The sequence below is a fragment of the Toxorhynchites rutilus genome, chromosome 2 (assembly GCF_029784135.1).
Source record: "Toxorhynchites rutilus septentrionalis strain SRP chromosome 2, ASM2978413v1, whole genome shotgun sequence".
Taxonomy (NCBI): Eukaryota; Metazoa; Arthropoda; class Insecta; order Diptera; family Culicidae; genus Toxorhynchites; species Toxorhynchites rutilus.
This window is the reverse complement of record NC_073745.1, coordinates 259,922,177-259,943,473: the sequence shown is the minus strand read 5'-3', so window position 1 is coordinate 259,943,473 and position 21,297 is coordinate 259,922,177. Positions and strand designations below refer to the sequence as shown.

At 37.1% G+C, this 21,297-nt stretch overlaps 3 protein-coding genes across 11 annotated transcripts in view; 2 read left to right on the top strand and 1 right to left on the bottom strand.

Annotated features, from left to right (window-relative positions):
* Positions 1-10,942, top strand: part of LOC129764865 (matrix metalloproteinase-14) — a 104,635-nt gene extending 93,693 nt beyond the window's left edge. For 3 of the 7 annotated variants that reach the window (XM_055764416.1, XM_055764413.1, XM_055764414.1), the window contains one exon: positions 9,975-10,942. In XM_055764416.1, coding sequence (XP_055620391.1) covers positions 9,975-10,102 — 128 coding nt within the window. In that variant the 3' untranslated portion in view covers positions 10,103-10,942. Of the gene's footprint in view, positions 1-727; positions 898-9,472; positions 9,793-9,974 lie in introns of all 7 variants that reach the window. The other 4 variants (XR_008741269.1, XR_008741268.1, XR_008741267.1 and 1 more) reach the window with 3 other exon arrangements.
* Positions 10,943-12,145: 1,203 nt separating this feature from the next.
* On the bottom strand, positions 12,146-14,195 carry LOC129764866 (uncharacterized). Its single transcript, XM_055764417.1, has 2 exons — positions 13,736-14,195; positions 12,146-13,568 (listed from the first exon to the last, which is right to left on the bottom strand). Exons 1-2 carry the CDS (start codon positions 13,761-13,763, stop codon positions 12,862-12,864), a joined length of 735 nt encoding a protein of 244 aa, XP_055620392.1. The 5' UTR covers positions 13,764-14,195; the 3' UTR covers positions 12,146-12,861.
* Positions 14,196-20,385: 6,190 nt separating this feature from the next.
* Positions 20,386-21,297, top strand: part of LOC129767793 (uncharacterized) — a 43,723-nt gene continuing 42,811 nt past the window's right edge. Inside the window, exon 1 of one of the 3 annotated variants that reach the window (XM_055768989.1) lies at positions 20,386-20,485. The gene's annotated coding sequence lies outside the window, so the exon portion shown is untranslated. Of the gene's footprint in view, positions 20,486-20,605; positions 20,763-21,297 lie in introns of those variants that run through there. The other 2 variants (XM_055768987.1, XM_055768991.1) reach the window with 2 other exon arrangements.

The window sequence follows — 21,297 nt, the reverse complement described above, 5'->3', positions numbered from 1 at the left end:
TTGAAGCTGTTCGATAGAAGCTTTGCCAAAACAGGCTCGCTTGATATATATTTTTATGCCACATGTTGTCAACTATTTTTTAATCGACTGCTGTCGCAAACTAAATTTCTTGCTCGCGGTTGAATAAACCAAGCAAGGGTTAATCGATGGTGAGGTGATGGTTTTTCTCAAACATCTATAGGATACAAGAAGTTGATCTAAGTGATAAATTTATTTCCCACAGACAACTACAAGGTAACTTCGATATAACGTACATTTTACTTTCAAAATTGTACATTTTACTTTCAAAATTGTACGTTATATCGAAGCATAATAAAGAACTCAGAAACGTAGCCTATAAATATTACTTCATTGTGTAGCTCTTTGAGTAAGATTAATGAATAAATTCAACTAGAAGACGAAACCAACCTTTCTCATGATGTTTCCATTCGTACTGTTGATTTAGAATCCGGAATCACAAAAAAGTTGTATTTCGGGATTGGTTAAAGGTACAAAACAAGCTTTTGTATCAAAATACGAACAGTATATGAAAATAGATTGGTTGGAATTGTACACCAATGTTCGTCAAAAAATCTCACAGAAAAAAAAAAAACATTGCGTTCCACTTCCGATGATACGACCATTTGCCAATATTGACTATCCAAAAATAACACATTAAGAACCAACCCGTTTCCTCTCCGTATAATCAAGCACTCAAATATTCTCCTGCACTGTTTGCATCTTGCAGCATCAGAACTGCATCCGCCGTTCGGTAGAGCCAATGGAGCCAACGAAATTTAACAAACCTACCACACACACCCACTACAAACACCCACCCACCCATCTGTTGATCTGCCCCATGTCATTCTTCGGAAAGCAATATGCGAACAAACAACAAGCGGATTATTTCAGTAAGCGGTAAAGTCTTTTTTGCGTGGTCGGAAACAGTTTGAAAGTTTGTACGCTTTGTGTGATGCTTATGTTTGTACTCCGAAGCTACAGTACCCCATTTCCATTATCATCCAACCATCAAAACACACACACACGCACACCCACAAACATAATTTGCATGGTCATTACCAGTGAACAAACAGACTGCCCATTTGAATTCCTCATCTGCTTCCAATGACATCCGATTGCGGATCCAAACTGGGTGAATTCGCCGCATCAAAGGGTGCCGTTCATAGCGATGTCTGTCTCATTGAGGTTACACTGCGTTTCTACCTCAAGTGCTGGCTGATTATCTGATTATCATCCTAGCAACAGTGTGACCCTTTGTGTGTGTTCTATGTAATTGAGTCATAAACGCATCTCGCATAAACGCTTGCCTCCTCACGGAGAGTGACATCGAACCAGTACAAATGTGACAAAATATTTGTATAACTCGCAGCATATGTGCATGACTAACCATTGCCTAACCGCTTATCGGCTAAACCTCGTGTTTTACCATCCTTGATTTATCTCGGAAAATGTGATGTTCCGTCCGGTGGATTAAGACTAGCAAATGATCTAACAAATTTTACGCCCTAGCAATTTGCTCGTGTCCGAGTTCCATTTCTGGAATAGATTACGTCAGCGTAAAGCCCCAACGAAAGTGAAGCTTCATTCAAACATTTGTTGTCAATTATCCTATTCATAACAACCTCCCCAACAGGATAGTAACTGTCAGACTTATCTATGCTTTAAAGATTCTAACTTCGGTTAACAAACAGACAGAGGAGATAGCAGCGAAAACAGGTCGGTTTCAACGTGAAAAATGCTGGAACGAAGCATTAATGTTGGCTTTGAAATCAAATCATTAAGGGTGACTTGTTTTAGTACGTAAGAATAACGCACCATATGCAATAACAGAGGCACCAGCAATTTACTTATTTTTTTATTTTATTGGGACACCACTCACCTCTCGCACGTTACTAACCCTTGAGCGCACACAAAATTAAGCATGTTTGGTTAGTTGTGAATAATTTACTGATAGACCTTTTGTTAGACGAGATAACAGCTTAATAAGCGTTCCGATGTGTAGTTTTTCGAACGAAAGAAACACATCACTATCGATTGAATAATACTTGTTATAGTTATGGTTTCCTTTTTAGCTATCGCCTGCAATTGATGTTACTAGTTATAGTGTAAAAATGATATCACTGTTTATACGCTGGAATAATATTAACATTTTGAGTGCCACGGTTTTCTAGCGACTCTATGGAAATTTTTAAACGTGTTAGGGCAATTGTTTCTTATCGTAGTCGAAGGTATTTTTGTACGAAAGGGAATGCTTATAAGCTTATATGTTTATATCAGTTACCATTATTATCATATGTTATACTGTCAGTCACCGGTGACTGCAGCAGGGCTGTGTCCCATTCACCCGAAACACGTTTACCCGAAGCACATTTACCCGAATGACATTCACCCGAATGTAACAAATACTCGAATGCTACATATACCCGAATGAACATTTACCCGAATGAACATTTACCCGAATGCAACGTTTACTCGAATACGACATTTACCCGAATGAAGAAGGAAAAATTCCGACAAATCAGTTTAGGAGTTTTGTCGAATCTGCTGTTAGGAAGTTACGAAGTAAACTGTGAAATTGTAATGAGGAAATTCGAAAAAGATGTTGAAGACTTCGCTGTGTTATTTTTAGAAATTAGTGTAGGCACAATTGACATGCTGCCTTCTTTCCTTTCCGTATTGCTCTTTAAGACCAAGAAATCATTCAGAAATGAGCATGGGTTAAGAAATATTCCGAAAATTAAACAGGTAACTTTAACATGAAGTTTTTTGATGAAAATGTGAAAAGAATAGATAAGAAAAAATGGTACTTACGTATTTGCCGCCGCAGCGCAATTTTTATCATGAGTTTATTATTTCGTGATGAAATTTATTTTGAGATCAATGCAACGAGGATAAGGAATCGAGGCGGCACCAAGCCGCCGAGGTGACGCAATCCGAGTAGGCCGCCGACCCGCCGTCGGAAGCGGCGGCCTCTCGCAAGCAAACCTGTGTTCCACCGATTGCCCGGTTTGTTTGAAACATAGGAGACGATCCTTTAGTCGGGTCCGACCGAGCGTTAGCGATACGTTTACCTGGTGCATTACGTTTGCCCGGTTAATTATGCATGTCATGCATTTTGATTGCCTGGTTGCAAACGTGATGCACCAGATAAACGTATGGCGTCCGACGCTCGTAAACGGGCTGCGTCATCCATAAGAATGGATGGACTTAATAATATGTTATAAAACTGCATTCTTTCACTTTTCATTATTTTGAAAAGTATTTTATTCAATGCCAGTATTTCTCGAATTGTACTTCCCACGAAAAATACGTTTTGGATGAAAATGAAAGTATGAGACAAATATGATCTTTATATAACACTGATCAGAATTAAATATACAAATACAAATACAAATATAGTAAAATTTGTGTATTGTTCGAATATATCCTTCTTTTGGGTAAGTGTCGCTTTCGGGTAGATGTTACATTCGGGTAATTGTTACATTAGCGTAACTGTCGCATTCGGGTAAATGTCGCATTCGGGTAAGTGTCAATTCGGGTAGATGTTACATTCGGGTAGCTGTCGCTTTCAGGTATTTGTTACATTCGGGTGAGTGGAATTCGGGTGAATGTCATTCGGGTGAGTGGGTTTCGGGTAAATGTGACACATACCTGCAGCAGCCTAAGCGAAAACTCGCTGTCAGTCACCGGTTACTGACGTGGCAACGTGTTAAACAAAAACGATTTCGTTAAAATAACCTCGTTGTTTGGTGTATGAGGCTCAGCGATGGTAATACTGACTATCTAAAGACTGAACAATGTATATAAACTGCTGAGTTTATTTTAGATTGTCGCATTTTATTTGGACCTCTTTTCAATTCAGTTTTTTTGCCATTCATTGGCTGTCTTATATAGATCAAAACTCCCAAAACTATGTCAGTTTGGACTGTGGGTTTTCTGACAGTTTCGTTATATCATGTCATATGTTTATAAGTATAAAACCTAAAATGGTAACAAAACAGTCTCTGCAGATATATCCGCCAATATTAGTGCCAATCATCGACCAGGGAGGCGACTCCACCACCTGTTTTTTACCTATCAGACTCAACAACTCCTGAGAGGGAACCAGAGGTTTTTCGCCTCAGATAGTCCCAACGACGCCAGCTGGGATTGAACCCAGACCGCTCGGGTTCAGTTTGCCTTTCAGAACGAATGTTAAAAATGGCCGTGATATCCAATCTGATAACTGACACTAAGCGTGGAACAACCAGACTTTAAAAAGAGATCTTTAAAGCTCTTTTCTATATCTTCGTGAGAGTAATGCAATTTTGGAAAATATCACAAATAAGAAATAAATTCTCATTGAGGGAAAACACTCTTTTTTTTTATCCAAAATATATATTTTTATTAAGGCTCGTATGGCGTCAGCCTAACGGGGCCGGAAGTTTTGTCAATGTTTGTTTAGAACTATGTTAGTAATATGTAACCGATTACTCGCGGTTGGCTCGAGGTTAGTATTACAAGTGTTCTCATAATTGGGATGTTGCAGTCTTCAATGCTTCAATGCCCGATACTGAGAAAACACTCATCAAAAAAAAAAAAGATCATTTTTATTTACTGTGTATACACTGAAAATTTAGCGACCACCGTCATATTTTTTTTATATATTCATCTTCTTATCATTACAATATTATTCATTGGATTCTTTTTGAGTTCCATTCGTGACACAATGAGAAACAAATGAGATTCAAGCCCTGACGTCTCTTTACGATGAAAACGAAATTCGTCAGATGCTCCACTATGTTTCCAGGTGCTGCGAATCAAGATCTTCCCAGACACATTCGAGGGCTTTATCTAATCTTTATCAAATAAAACATGAAAAATTTGTTGTTGGAAAAGTGCCCTTCTTCTTGTATGGATGACTTGTTGGTTGTTATATGAGCTATTCATATGATTTTCTTGCAGAATAAAAAAAAAGTTTGAGAAAAATGAATTTTAAGTTTTAAAACATTTTTTTCAGTGTAATTTTTTTCTCGAAAACTTGTTTAATATTTTTTAATGAAAACTTAAACAATTTCATACATTTAATTCTCTTATAAAAATATTTTGCAAAAAAATTAGAAAAAAAAATCATAATAACATAAATTTCTATCTCAAAAACCATTAGATTCAAAAAATATTGGTCGGAAAATGAAGTGTATGAAATTGTTTCAGTTTCATTTTAAAATATTGAACAAATTTAAAAAAAATTACACTAAAAAATTATTCTTTTTTCCCAAAAACTTACTTTTTAAAAATTTTGAAAACAAATATACGAAATGCTCATACGATAACCATCAAAACAGATACAAGAAAAAGGGCACTTATTTAGGGCAATAATTTTGCAAAACAGTGTGAAGAAAATGATCGTTTTCGCACACTTCCCATCAAGTAATATCAACCAAACTCTAATCGATTACTCACAAGATATTAAATTTTCATCTGCCGTCGCACTGTATAGTGAAAAATGTCGGAAAACTCGAGCTAGTGCTCTGAAAGTTAAACTTTCATTTTTCAATTTTCCGCAATGGTTTTGTTCGTATTCAGCAGCATATTGTTTTTACTGCTTTCATTCACTTTAACCAGAGACATTTTCTATTGATTCGATTTAGTTCGTCGTAGTGAAGTGATATCGGGATATTCCCCAAGCAAACTGAAACATCGATTCTTCTGTATCGTTCATATCTGCATATCTGCTGTCTGACATTTCAATTTTTCTTTCATTAAATATTAAAATTGCTCGAATGGGTACTATTCATTTCATCGTTAAATTGCTTCATTTGTAATGCAGAAGGATTCTCGCTGTTTTTCAATTGAAAGTTTCATCCGTTCCAAACCAACAATGCGGATTGGCCCGGAACAAAAGGTGTTTTTGAAAGAGGTTTGCTATCGAAAAAAAAACTGGCGAGTTTATAAAACGCAAAGAAGACCGTTTGTTGTAATCGTGCAGTTTTGCAAGATGCAAAAATATGCAGATAGGGGAGGTGTGGGTAATACGGACAAGTTAAGAATAACTTCAATTATATCTTTGGAAACTCATGTTTCCCAAAACTTTAATGCAGTTCCTTGCAATTCAATATAATGTTTTTCGACCTAATCGGATAAATGTTTTACAAAAATATTGTGTTTCAATGTTTTTTACTGAAATTAAAACAGACCAAAAAGTACAACATTTTTTTCGATGCGGGTAATATGGACAGGTTTGTAATATACGAAGCGTAGAGGTTTCTCGCTCGTGAGAGTAATAATTTCATTCAACCAAGGGTTGAACTCATCTCGAATTTCCATAATAAATGTCCAATAAATGATGAAAAAATCGAAATCATCCACCTAGAAGTGATATTTTGCCTTCCAGCAGTGTAAACGGACAGACCCTCAACTATATTGCATTTGGTACCAATCAGCTTCTAAACAGTCCGCCTTTGGCGATTTGATTTCCGTTTATGGACGCAGAGAATTCCTTAGGAATAGATTAAACGGACTTTTCACAGTCCATCTCACTCCTACTGGCAACTGTCCGTTTCACCCCACCAATACAATAATTTAAATAATTTAAGGTGAAGGTAGAAGGAAGCCATTGTAGTAGTATAGGCAAAACCACGTTTAAAAATGGGGTAATAGTATTTGTGAGAGAAGAGCAAAGCACACGTAAATAGATCAATTCACTTATCAGACTGTGTGGCATTTCACTGACACGAGTCTTAGAATACATTTGAAAAAAAAAACAATTCAATACTGAAGTTAAATGTATGAACAATTGCAAATATAAATATATATATTAGGGTGCCAATGAATGTATGGGAAAAATCGACCCTAAATTTTCATAAAGTTACCCTATACAAAATGTTTACCATATCAAAAAAACACCCTGTGCAAAACATCAGCTCAATCGGAATTAAGAGAGAGTGGCGCAAAGCGATCAAAGTTTGAGTTTTTTGAAAATCGAAAAATCACCCAAGGGGGAAGTAAAGGATATCGGGGTTTTCGAAAAAAAAATTTGATGCCAAATGTCTTAAAATCACATGAAACGTCGAGATCTAGTGTCATATCGAAATAAAAACAAATATCAAAAATCGACAATCTAGGACTTTTTTTTCGTTTTCGGATTACGAGACGAAACATGGTTTTAAGTGCCAATAAAAATAGTTATCTCGATTTTTCATTTGGAACTTGGATTTTGGATAATATATCGTATGCTAAATATTAGCTCATTCGAACCTCATTAATTAGTGTTGTAAACGTGTAAATTTGAGTGTTTTGAAAACCTATAAATCACCGGAAATCGGGGTTTAAAAAAAATTGTTTGATGCCAAATGTCTTAAAATTACATGACACATCGAGATTTACAGTTAACTTAAAATAAAAGTTTTGTTAAAAATCGACTTTTCAGAGGAAAAAATTACCAAGTGCCAAAAAAAAATTTTGTTTTACAAAAAAAATTTTTTTTTCGATATGACACTAGATCTCAACGTTTCATAAAATTTTAAGACATATGGCATCAAAAAAAATTTAGAAAAGCCCGATTTTCTTTACCAAAACTCCCTTGGGTGATTTTTCAATTTTCAAAAAAACTCAAACTTTGACCGCTTTGCACCACTCTCCCTTAAGTCCGATTTAGCTAATATTTGACATAGGGTATTTTTTCGAGGTGGTGAACATTTTTTATGAGGTAACTTTTTGAAATTAGAGATGACCATTTTCATTGGCACTCTAATATATATAGAAGGTGTATTTGCATATGAAGTAAAATTCTGATTATACGCGAGCGTAACATGAGCAAATTTATAACACATGCGATTTGGGGCTTTTTTGGTATTAACAATTTCTTCCACACAGTAACTCGATTTTGAAAATGTCTTAATATTTTCCTTCGTTGATCGTATTGTTTTCACTTATTCACGTTGGAGAGCCTCAACCCTTCTCTTCGTTGGTCGAGGCATTTTGATTGAATGTAATACTTTTCCGTTTACTGTTTTTGAAAGCATAAGCAACCGTGGCAGTGTTCCGAGCTCTGCGATACAATTTTCTTAATCAATGTGAAAAAAAAACTGACTAAAACTTGCTAAAACTCACATTATAGGCCCATTAAATGTAAAAATAATAATTGTATTGATATCAACATAATTTTATGTTATTCATTTTCATGACATGAAACGCTATGACTCAGGAAGAACATTTTATTGAGTGGTTTTTATATCTGTTTCGATGATGTTGTCTGGCATCAGTGTCGAAAAAATTACGATGCTGTCGATACAGAATGACAGTAAAATACAGTAAAAAAATATCTTCATTTCATAGTTCCGAAAATGACAAACCCTTATTAGAGCTATTCATTGTAAATTGATTTTGCTGTTTGATATTTTGATGGTTTCTATGCAATTAAATACTGCAATATATTGTTCGTACATTGAGGATTTAATTGGGAGAAAATTGTAAATTATTTTGTGAATCTTCTTCCCCTGTATATCACACACTGTGTTTTTCACTCATTAACGTCAATGACACTAAATTGAACAATTATTTTAATTCAATTCATAATGTGGATTTTATCGAATTGCAGGAGAACTGCTAAATAATCTAAACATTATGCGAAACCACATGAATTTCAAAAATGAATCCGATCCATCATTTATCATAATTAATTTGTACTAGACATGGGCTTATAAGTATGACACGTGACTCAGGAACCATTTGTCGAAACAGAGAAACGAGTACCAATTGTTTGGTAAGGACACATCACATTGTTTGTATTCGAAAAAGTGGATGATCCTTACGGACATAATCATGTAATCGATGTTGTGCATTATGAATTTAAACCAGAAGAGGATAAAGTTATGCAACCACCTGTTCATAAAATAGAGGTCAATTCCGAAGAGATCGCGATCGCGGAATTCAACTTAATCGAAAAAATGGCAATTCTCACCCGTCTTTGTGAACAGTTATACAAAATACAAAGTCAAAGAAATACATCTCAAGAGTAGGTTTTGTTTTGCCTACCAATCAATGTATTGGAATAATTTGCTTATCTTCGAGAATGACTCCAAATCGTGTCCTGTTTATAGATATTCAGTGAAATCAATTCCCGTCACCCAGGTACTTTTTACCACCACCATCGAATATGTTTCCCTTGTAGTTAGTTTGCACATCATGCACGCATTATGCTATTACATTAGTTCAAACTGCACGACCTCTGCACGCACAACCTCAGTACCCTAAAACACCCACCAATACCCACACATCCACCCACGCATCTGAATCCTGCATCTTGCAGCACGGCTGAACATAGTTATTACGTCTAGCAGATAACAGCACGTTATGTTTGTGACTTGTGGTACGGTATGGCTGCTTGGGTAGAACTAGCTTGTTTGCACCCAGCCCAAAGAAAAAAGGCAACAGCAAAGTCATATTGTATTAACGTGATTTTCTTTTACTTTCCACTTTTCGTTCATTTTAGCATGATGAAAGTTTTCTAGCGACTCACAGCTTCCGTCCCTAGCGACTTTTGTTAGTTTTGTTTCTTTGCCTCGAGAAGAACAACTATCTTTCCAAATTTGAAGCCAAATAAATCAAGATACGATACACAAGTGAGCGCGAATTGGCCCAAAAGTTTTTAAGTAGTCCAATGAAAACGTGCCCAAATCGATTCAAGAAAAAAAAGCCCCGAAGCAAGAAAAAAAAAGATACATCACAAACAGTAACACACACACAAACTACGGTCAACCATCGAAGACTGCAGCCAGCCAGTTTTGTCTAAATGCATTATCAGAAAGAGATGTATGTTCTCGCCAGCCGGCGGTTTAAGTATCTTTTTTATTATGATTAATGTTTTGCTTAGCTTCCATTATTTCCAGTATGATATTTGTAGCACATCACAATCAAAGATTGACAAAATAAGCTGTGAATTATGCATTCGATTAACTATTTTTTTTTTCAATTCTCACCCAACTCAACCACAGCCGGTGCGGACGAGCGACCCGTCGGAGATGATTACAACAGCGGAAGCGGATCGAGTGCCGCCCCGAACAACGTCAGTATTACCCTTCTCGCTGCCCTGGTAGGATTCGCGCTTAAGTCCTTCTTCTAGTGGCCTTCCCGGCCAACCCGGATCAGTATCGCCAAATTTAGTTACCCTATCATTTCCACTGAGAAGTAAACGTAATGTCGTGTTCGTAAGGGGGGAAACAGTTTCGCTGCGTCCGACTGCTTGTCCCATGATTGGTCCCGGACGCCGCGTATGATTTCGAGCCAATGACCACAGAGAACGAGCAACAAACTTTTTCTCCCTTCCCAAAGTTGTGACGTGAGTGAAATGAGCAATACATAGGGATAAAATCGTGATACACGAAACTATTGTTCAGAACGGAACCATATTTCATAGTTCAGTTTTTGTCTCGTACGTTTTTCTGTGACAAATTAGGATTTTGAATTGGTTCATAATAACGCAAACGAAACCAACATCCATCAAAGTCATTACCGTAAGAGCTTCATAGTGATTAACAAGTAAAAAAATGCAAACGGTGCCTTTTTAAAAAAAATTGTACATAATAATTATTGTAGTTTTAACATTGAGCAACGGAAAATGCTGCGCAGAAAAAAAATGCAATGAGAGCGTTGAGAAAAAAAGGATAACTTACTAACGATTGTTGATTATTATTAATCTTTATATCAGGATTGTTCCCTCAACTTCTTTTAATCTGTTCCTAATCGAACGAAGAAGTAAGTGGGAAATGGATATCATGGAAATTGGACCATATCATCTCAACCAGTGTATAAGAGAATCGAAATGCATTCATCTGTCATTGCAGAACTAGGAGAAATTATCATTTAATGGAAACTTTTGTACATATTTATTGCGAATAGTGCGAATATTATAGGATTAACTGAAAGAAACAAAAAACGAAATAAAGCAAATGATTGTTCTCAAGTGGAGAGAATAATGTGTTGATCCGAAAAACCGAAGAACCTTGTGCAGCGCCGGTCATGATCTTTATCAATCTCTGTTCTAAGGATGTATCGTAGATCCAAAATCGTTTATCATGGCGTTTCTTCTTAGAATTTGGCATAGGTAGTCTTCATTCGGTGCAGCGACTTAGCGCTGACCTCCCAACTGACACTGTTGAAAACGTTCTTGACGTCGGTCGGTACCACGACATTTTAGAGCCTATTGCGGATGATCCTCTGCAGTAGTTTCCCGAGTGTATCAAGCAGACACATGAAGGTCTACAAGAAGGTAGATCCTCCGGTTGATTCTCGAGTTTCAGCAACCCAACTTCGGGATCTTCCATTTGTCGGAGGAGAGACTTTCGTATAGGCATTTCTGCGACACCATCTCAAACATGTCAGAGAACTCTTGGATCGCCATATTCAATGCTATGTTGGAGATCCTACCAGAACCAGGCGCTTTTTTATTCAATTTCAGGCAATTCCACAGTCACGATATCCTCGTTGTAGATTTGCTCTACTCCCCCACGATATGGCGTAGTTGTCTGGAAATGCCTCTCCTCTCCGTGCAACAGGAATAGCTTAATTACATTATGCACCTCGCTCTCTAAATACACTTTCTGGCGGTATTATTGCTAGCGCGGACATTGCTTTTCTTTACTATTGAGTGTTTTATTCCATCAGTCGCCAAAGGTAAGATTGGAATCCAGCATAACTTCGAGTTCTTTGATGGCTATGACACGATTCAATATAACTCTAGAGATGGGCAAACCGTTCACGAACGGTACGAAAGAACAAGTTCACCGAAAAGAGTGAACGAGCGGTCATTCTTTTTTAAGGAAAGGTAGTTCTCCCCACGAACTGATTGCGAGCGAACGGTTTGTGAACGAACTGATTCCGTAAGAACGGTTTGCGAGTGAACTGATTGAGAGTGAACTGTTTGGGAACGAACTGTTTGAGAACGAAGTGTTTGCGGGCGAACTGTTTGCGAGCAAACTAGTGCGCTGGACGGAATGGATAAATATAACGAGAACGCTTGTAAGGAAAATAAAACGATTTGTCATTTATCAAAAGGCATGTACACAGGGTTTATTTTGTTAATGTATACTCAATTTTGGGTTAAAAATTAAATTAGATTTTCGTAGTTTTTAAAGCAAAACTATATATTTTCAATTTCATGTATTCTTTCAATTCCGCGTAACAATCATATACTTTCTGATTATCAGAAAAAATCTTTTCCCTGAATGAACATTATGAAATATGATCTTACATGGAACCTGTGTGTTGTCCAAAAAGAGAATATGAAAAATTTAACATATTTTGTGCGCATTAAATTATTACATAAACTTTTGTCGACCGATAAACATATTTTCACATACTGGTGAATCACACCATTGAGGAAGATAGCCTTCCTTCGGCTGAAGGAGGAGTGGATGATAGCTCTGGATTTTGGAATATGACTTGTACTGGAGAATCAAAATAACACATTGGAAATCCAACACTTGGAATACTTTCACACATTTGATGGTTTTTCAATCGCGATCTCATTCGGTTAAAGGTTGGAATTGGAATGAAAAATAAACGGTTTTTGCTATGGATCGATTCGTATGCTACTTCATCTTTAGTATTAGTTTCGTTTTTATGCTTCACTTCGGGAACTGCTGCTGTTTGTAGTTGTGTTCTGCACCACACACTACATTTAGGATGGGAGGGAGTGAATTGGATGAGAATAAGGATAAGCATGGACATTGAAAACTATTTTGTGGGACACTTGCTCCTCGTTCGCACTGTTTGGCGCGAACATTCTTCCCTCGGGCTAAGATGCATTGACCAAATTGGATGCAATTGGAAAACGTTTCTGGTTAATCTTAGGACGACAAAACAGACAGGGTGATGTCTGGACTACTCAACTACTATCGCAGCAGACAATGGATACACTTTCTTGAGTTGACCAGTATCTGTGATAGAGACATACAGAATGATTCTCTTCCAGGTAACCTCTCGTGGTAAATAGGAGTCTTTTAATATGTTCCGCATTTGATCATCCTTTTTGGCAACGTATGTGGATAGAATATCTCGAATTTTGGCAAACACAAGAGTTGGTTTCCATTCTGGGAAATTTTGTTCAGGCATAAACAATTGAGAAAGAGCATGGTTTTCATTCAACTTGGTCGGCTGGTCGATTATCAAAACAGTTCTGCCATTGCGGGAAGCATCGCTTACAGAGCAAGAGGTAACAGCAAGTGGGGATATGGGAAAAACAGGAAATACATCAATGCGAAAAGGATTAGGTATGGGTATAGTTGGATGGGAATTTGGCGAAGAATCAAAATGCAACAATGTGTGGTGCTCACCTTCACACTTTTGGCAGCGTTGTGATGAACCGCAGTTGCATCTCAACACTCGGACATTGGGATCACGTTCACGGATGTACGAAACATGGAAATCATCGCATTTATTATTGGGGAGAGCATCAGCACACAGTTCATGGGTTGGCTCTCTTTCCCCTGTGGCAGTACACATCTCGGTATGCGCACTTTTCACTGGATCGGAGGTGCCTTCGTCGATTAATTCTCGCCGCTCCGCTGGGTTCCGAGCAACATTAAGTGCTGGTATGGAAAACATCAATGGTTAAAATTAAATAAATTTGCTGGAACTATCGATAGGTAGAAATTTAGCTTGCTTGGGATCGATAACGGTACTCTAACACATTGATTGCAACATTCGTTCGATCAGCATATATGTCCAATTGTAAAGGTCCCCATATTCAATATACCACTGATCTTGATCGTCGAAATCTTCATCTGGACACTAAGCGATGACTTTGTGGTGTAAGTTCACACATTCTTGGTAATGGTTCTCTCAATTTCTCGAATACACCGTCTGTGCAGCATAATTTTGATTTACACTCGCCGCAGCAGTGGCATCATCAATGGTTTTCCGTATACGTGTCACTTTTTGCTTCGCTCGCTCACGCGAAAGGATTAGTGCTTCAAAGTTCGGTATATTTTTTTCGGGGTGCATTCTTATTTGTGTGTGTGATTGGACAAAACACTTCAGTTTGTTTGTACTCATACATTTAGTTTACACACCGTCGGTTTCGTACAGAATCATACACGTTTTGTTTTACTTCTACAACTTTTTCGGACACGTTGCAGAGTTATGCTCACACAAACTGCGTCGTCAATCTAAGGACACACGGGAACTTCCGATCGGACACAATTTTTTCTTCACGCGAATTCTCGGGAAACAAAAACACACTTTTAGGTATAGTCTTTTTCTCTACACAAGCCAAAGGATAACTTCAAAAACACACAGCCCTCGGCTGGAATTTTGCAATCGGCTGACTGCACACAAAAATTTTGAGGTAGCAACGGAAGCGGGATCGTTGCTTATCTTAGTAAGCTAAACAAAAGATAGCATGCTAACGCGGATTCCGCATTTGTTATTGTTACAGATCGTATTTCGATCTCGGTCTGACCGTTCTATTGCGGATGTTTGTAATGCTTTTATATTAGCTACCGTAGGGTGGCGTTATATTGATATTCGGTACATTATAATTTGTAAATACAAATCTAAAGATGTATGTGTGTGATATACAGTGTAGGGATTCATATGTATGTGTAATCTATAGGTGTGTGTGTGTGTTCTAACTTATATGGTACTACTGCCAACATGTTTTATTTAGTACCCTATACAATATTTTCCATATAGCTGGTGATTTGGTTTGGGGGCACTTTTTACTCTCTTACCCGGCCAGGCCCTTCGCTAGGAAACATTGACTGCGTTTTTCTCAGATGCTGGGCTTTATTCCCGAATAAACTACACGTGAAAACAATGTGGAATGGATTGCACGCCACTGTCAACATTTGGTAGAATTCATTATGAACACACCGAGTTCTTCCACCGATGTTATTCTGGTTTACACTTCACGCTCTCGTTTGTGTAAACAGAGCGATTCCTCGTGCTCATCATTATCGCTGATCATACACTCTTCCAAAAATTTAGTATATATGACGAGTTTTTTGGTAAATATTACCAATGATTAGTTATTTTTGAATCTATTTGAATCTATTTTCCAAGTGAATTTTGCTTGAAAAAAAATTCTTGCAGCTTTTTCTCATGATGTCTATTTTTCCTTTGTTGGCAAACGTTTCTCATATAAAAAGAGCAAACGTTTTCGTCACTCGGGCTTTTTAATTAACCTTTTGCAACCGGAATAGAATTGAAATAAAGGTTGTAATTTGGGTAATTCGTATTTTTCAAAAAAGAAAAAGTTCAAATAATACAATTCTAGTGCTCAGAATAATAAAAACCTAACATTTGGCGAGAAGTAAAATTGAATTAATTAAGTATAGAAAAGTTTTGAAGTCAATAATACTGTAATTTCTGAAAATACCAAAACCAATTTCTGAAAATCTACCAAAATGTCAGTTGTGTTTTCATGATTTCAAACTCTTGCATTAATTGATGAAAAAATGTAGTTCATTCTTTTAATTGATTTAGATTATTTTTGCCTTTCATAACAATACTTTCTCTATGTGGTTTATTTTAAGAAAAGAAACTTTTTCCCCCCCCCTGATTATTGACATTTCTATTGGATTCTTTTTGACAACCAATTTGATTCTATTCGCATGACTCAGATTCGTACATATTACGCGATAACAATGGTAAACAAATGTCAAATCGGCCAGTATAACCCAGTATAAGCAGTCGGTTCAACGTTGGTTTAACATATACCCTCTTCTGAAAATATGTACATTCTACTAATGTTTGCATTACAAAAGATTTGGAATCTTTTTTTAGTAATCCAATTTCTGAGTGTATCGACACAACTCGAGGATAAACAAAACAAAATACAACTGACGTTTCTCTAAGAAACGACATTAGAAATGAATACAGGGTCATTTTGGTGTCCACTCCACTTTCTACACGAAGTTCATTTTTACACTTCACGAAACGGGAATGAGTACAACAAAGTGAAGTGAGATGTAAGCGTAGTTCGAACGTAAGTGTACATGGATACGGGAATAAGGCCCGCTGATTTTGGAAAGGTTAGAAAGGTTATGGATAGAAAAATAAACAAAAAATTGACAAAGTATATTGGATTATTTTGGTGGATTATGGAGGGAATTTATAAACTCTATATGATTTCGAGGGTTCAAACAAATTAAACATGATTTATTTTATTTATCTTATTATGTTCATTTTGTAAATTTCCCTTTTTGTATCAATCCGTTTATTTTTTACAAAGGTCTAAAGGAGCCGAACTCCTAATTCCTCTTTTTATTGGTTCCGTTATATTATCCAATAAACAGTGAGATCACTGGTCGATCAATTGCACTGGTCGAATATATCATTTTGATTGATTTGCACTACTAATTTGGAAAATCAAATAGTAGCAGATATACGTGAATATTAGCTTTCAGGATCTTTTTCAATCACGAACCGATCACCTTCCCACCGAAATGGTATTCTTCTCCTGACAACGTCCATAAAATATGACTTTTCGTTCATTATATCACGATACTTGTCATTGGAAACCACGGCGCCATTGAACTTGGCAGCGATTTCCATCATGAACCGGTCGTCGTAGCACATCGAGCGTTTGGACTCGGGAAACTCTTTGCATGGTGTTGTCACTAAGCGGCCGCTTTTGTAGAGCCTATTCAAAAGTTGCCAATCGGATGATTTTTCCGGTTTCAGGTAGAACTTTGGAAGAATGCCGTACGTCTCATAATTCCGATCGGCGAAATACTTCAGAGCCAGGCGTAGTCCCTCGGTCGAGAAGAACCTCTTACCTCTGACATTTGAGTGTGCAAAGCTCACATTGCAGGAGTCCAAAAGTACTATTCTGTTACGGCTTTCGTCTTCCCTTGACGGCCTCACCTTAACATTTCGCGAACTTGAGGCAGCTCTAGCACGAACTCGCGGCCGACGTTGTATTCGATTAGCGCTAGTTGCGATCGTCACTGGCTTTGAATTTCGACTACGAGATGATTCCGACCCATGGTGAAGGTTTCTGGCCGTTATTTTGAACAATTTGGAGGGCAATATTTTACTGATTTTAGCCATTTAAATTGGGAAGTCGATTGTGCGAGTTATCAAAAATTTTTCCAAATCCCAAATGCCTGCTACGTTCAAAGCGAATTTGAAGATGAATCTAGTAGTATGTAATAGGTGAATGCGTAGCTTCTAACGTCAAAAAATATTAACGAATGAACTTATTTGTAAATAATTTACTCCATTCATTATAACACATCGCAGTATAACAGGTCAACACGCGGCTTTCTCTAAACATTGTTTTTTCACCAGGTGAATTTTTTCATTTCTTTCATTTATTTCAGGATGTATACGACCGACTTGCCTGAAAGGGCCTGGCCGGGTAAGGGAATAAAAAGTGCCCCCAAACCAAATCACCAGCTGTATGGCAAATATTGTAAAGGATATCAAAAAGAAGTTTTGGCGGTTTTTTTCAACCCTATGTGGTTTGACATAGGATCTATAGTGAAAAACGCTTATTTATTTTTTCGCTTATTTCACGCCATCCTCAAAAGCTTCGAGATAAAATTTTGAAAAAAATACTGAAAGTGCATCTTACTACGGTGTATCAAAAAAAAATTATCAAAAATTGAAATAGTAAAAAAAATATTGAAATTTTTAATTTTTTTTTTTTTTTGGATATAGAGATCCAGTACTACTAGTCTAATTCTTATTTAAATGTGTTCCTATAGCTTTTCTAGATATGTGTGATTTTTTTCAGTGTTGCGCGGTACAAAAAATATTTTTTATATTTCTATAGGGTCTGGCTGGGTAAGGGAGTAAAAAGTGCCCCCAAACCAAATCACCAACTGCATGGAAAATATTGTATAGGGTACTAAATAAAACATTTTGGTACTAGTACCATATATTTGAGTCCTTACATGTTGCACCATAGGATCTATGATGAAAAATGCACCTTTTCCTTTTTGTCGTAGGACTACGTCTTTCATTTATATATGGGGGTGTAATATCGAAGTTTCAAAAACGAATGCGTTACGCCGGAGACCGAGATTTTGAGCGTTAATAGCTCCTAAACCACTGAACGAAATGGTATGATAAACACTTCATTCGAAAGATAAAATGTCTACGCGTTATATACTTGTTACTTTTTGATCCAAAAACTTATTTCAATAGCCTTAAAATTGCTTTCAAAACGGGCTATTGATATCACCAATCGGTATATAAGCGAGCGCCGCTCGGAAATGTACTCAGTTATAATTGAACAGCGATTGGAGCATGTTGTTTATTTATTTTTTATTTATTTATTCAACAATACTTGTCTATGAGCCTTCGGCTCTTAAAGACTGGCTAGCTTAACTAACAATATTTTGGCATTTTTAAATTCAAAACATTAATCAATAAATAAGGTACATATACATTTTAACAAAACTGTACAATTGTGATCGAAATTGACAAAAACAAAAATAATACTCAAACATTCGGAAACTGCTCTGACAACAGACTTGTTTTTAACTGTTTTTTGAACGAACATACATTACGGGATTTCAAATTGTCGCTAAGGTTGTTATACAACGTAATAGATTTTTTCAAAACCGAATTCTGGCCGAATCTTCTTGTATTGCTTCTGCTGATACTTAAGTTTGTCCCGCTTCTGGTGTGGTGCTGGTGCTGATCGGAGACCCTTTCTAGATGAGTGTTTGTGTGGACCGCTTCTAGTACTATCTGGTGTATATGGGTACACGCGCTGACTTTGTAGACATTTTTGTATGAATGAACTCCGTTGACGTTCTCCAAGAATACCCGAAGCGATTTTTAATAGCTTTGTTTTGAATCACTTGAAGAGATTTCATTGCTGATTTATTGGCTGTACCCCAGATCAGTATTCCATAGACTAAATGACAATGGAACAGTGAAAAGTGCAGGTTTCGTTTCGTACTGGTTGGAAGCAAATCGCAGATTCTTTTGAACACGCCAGCTACCTGTGCCAATTTAGCACCTAGTCTACGAGTATGCTCAGACCACTTTAGTTCACTATCAAGCCATACCCCTAAGTACTTGAAAACATCCGCTCGATCAATAATAGTACCGTCGTAGAAAATATTCAGATTAACTTCTTTTGGAATATTTAATAGCATGTATTTTGTTTTAGAGATATTCACAGTGAGCTTGTGTCGATTCATCCACACTCTTAGACTGCACTTTGAAGAAGTTCGCATGATTCGCCAACATAAATTAGCACAATATCATCCGCATACATAAACAGAGCACCTCGGAAGGGTAGGTCCTTCAAATTGTTCACATAACAATTAAACAAGGTAGGCCCTAGAGTGCTACCTTGAACCACGCCATAGTCCACATTTCGCATCGTACTTCTCACATTTTTATCTTTCACAAATTGATATCGTCGTTCTAGGAAGCTCCGAAACCATAGCATAGACCGACCTTTCACACCCAACTCACTAAGTCGTCGTATCAAAATATTTCTGTCACAGGTATCAAATACCTTACTCAAATCGAGGAAAATTGCAGCAACTTTTTTTTTTCAGCACAGTGTCTCTGTATTTTGGATACAACGTCGAATAAAACCGTTTGTGTACTCGATTTAGGTCAAAATCCGTATTGCTTCGATGAAATCAGCTTATGGTATTCGAGATGATCCACTAATTGTTTATTTATGACCTTCTGCATAATTTATCAGTGACAGAAGGTACATTTATTGGGCGGAAATCCGAAAAATTTTCAGCCCGTGAGGTTTTTGGAATGGCAACAACTTTAGATACCTTCAGATCTGATGGGACACAACCCTGCATTATAGATGAATTTATGATATCTTTTACTGCTGAGGTGATTTCGTCTTTACAGAACTTATATATTTTTGTCTGAACATTGTCATACCCTTTTGAGGCAGATGATGGGAGTCCATCAATTATTCGTTGTACTTCAGCAGTAGTCACTGTAGATAATTCCAATATAATAGCAGTTTGATCGCGAATGGGCTGTATTGCAGCGTAGGGTATTTTCTCTGCCAACGATTTGCCAACTGAAGCAAAGAAGTCATTTGCCTCATCAGCAAGCCGTTGTTTACATTTTTCTGAAACCCCATCGCGTGTAATTGTGTTTGTTAATGTAGGTTTGTTTCCCAATACTTCCTTAATCGTAACCCATGTTCTGATGATGTTATCACTACAACGGTCGAATTTTACAGCGTAGTACTGCTTTTTCTTGCACCGCTTCATATGTGTAACTTTGTTACACCAGTCGGCGTACACGCTACGGATGAACTCATTTGAGTGACTGCGACGGTATTTCGAGAACCAGTAATTTTTTGCACGAATACACATTTTCATTTCTTCATCCACCCATGGTTCAGAATGTTTCTGCTTCACTTTGCTTGCGGGGATTTGTTTTGTAGTTTGCAACAGACCCGATTGAATATTGGAAGTGAGAGAATGATAGTTACTCTCGGCACTGTTTCGGCTACTTGTAGAGATAGGATTATCTCGTAGGAACTCACGTAGTGCAGGTACATTTGTTTTCGAGTATAACTCATGCAAATATAGTTTATTACCTCTACTATGATCCATTTCGATAAATATCGTGTTGTGATCAAACAGACTGTACTGAAGATATTGTATGGTGATACCAATAGAATTGTTGTTTGTGAATATATGGTCCAGACAAGCATCATAACGCGTCGGTGTGGTATCACAGAACTGAAAGCCATTTGAGAGTACGGTATTGTTATAATGTTCCACGACAGCTGTTGAAGATTGTAGGTCAAAATTGAAATCCCCTAACACGTAAGTGGTATCGGAAGTTAGCATCGTGAGAAAATCGTCCAATAGCTCGATAAAGGCATCAATCTGTGTGATAAGAGTTTGAGGTGGTCTGTAAATACAAATCAGTGTGACCTTGTCTTGTCGTCCGATTTCAACAGCAACAATGCTATTGTTTTCATCACAGTAACTACGAATAAGTTTACAGTGGATGTTTTTGTGGATGAATATAGCTGAACCTCCGCCCCTTCTCGTTGAACGTGATGCGAAAAAACACTGATTGTTGCGAAGTGACATGGATGATTCTACATCTTTGTGCGACCAGGTCTCTGTGATCATTATAGCGTCGATACGGAAATGCACTTCGTCCAGCAGATACTCCAACTCGGCGAGTTTTTCTTTTAGGCTTCTCGCATTGAAATAAAACAATTTCAGGCTATTTTGTTTGACAAAACTGATGTGATTTACGGAGCATACAACTTTGGTGCTTGGATGAAATGGTAGATGTAAGTCAGGATCATTTTGCGAATTCATTTAATGTATTGGTGGAATATATTTC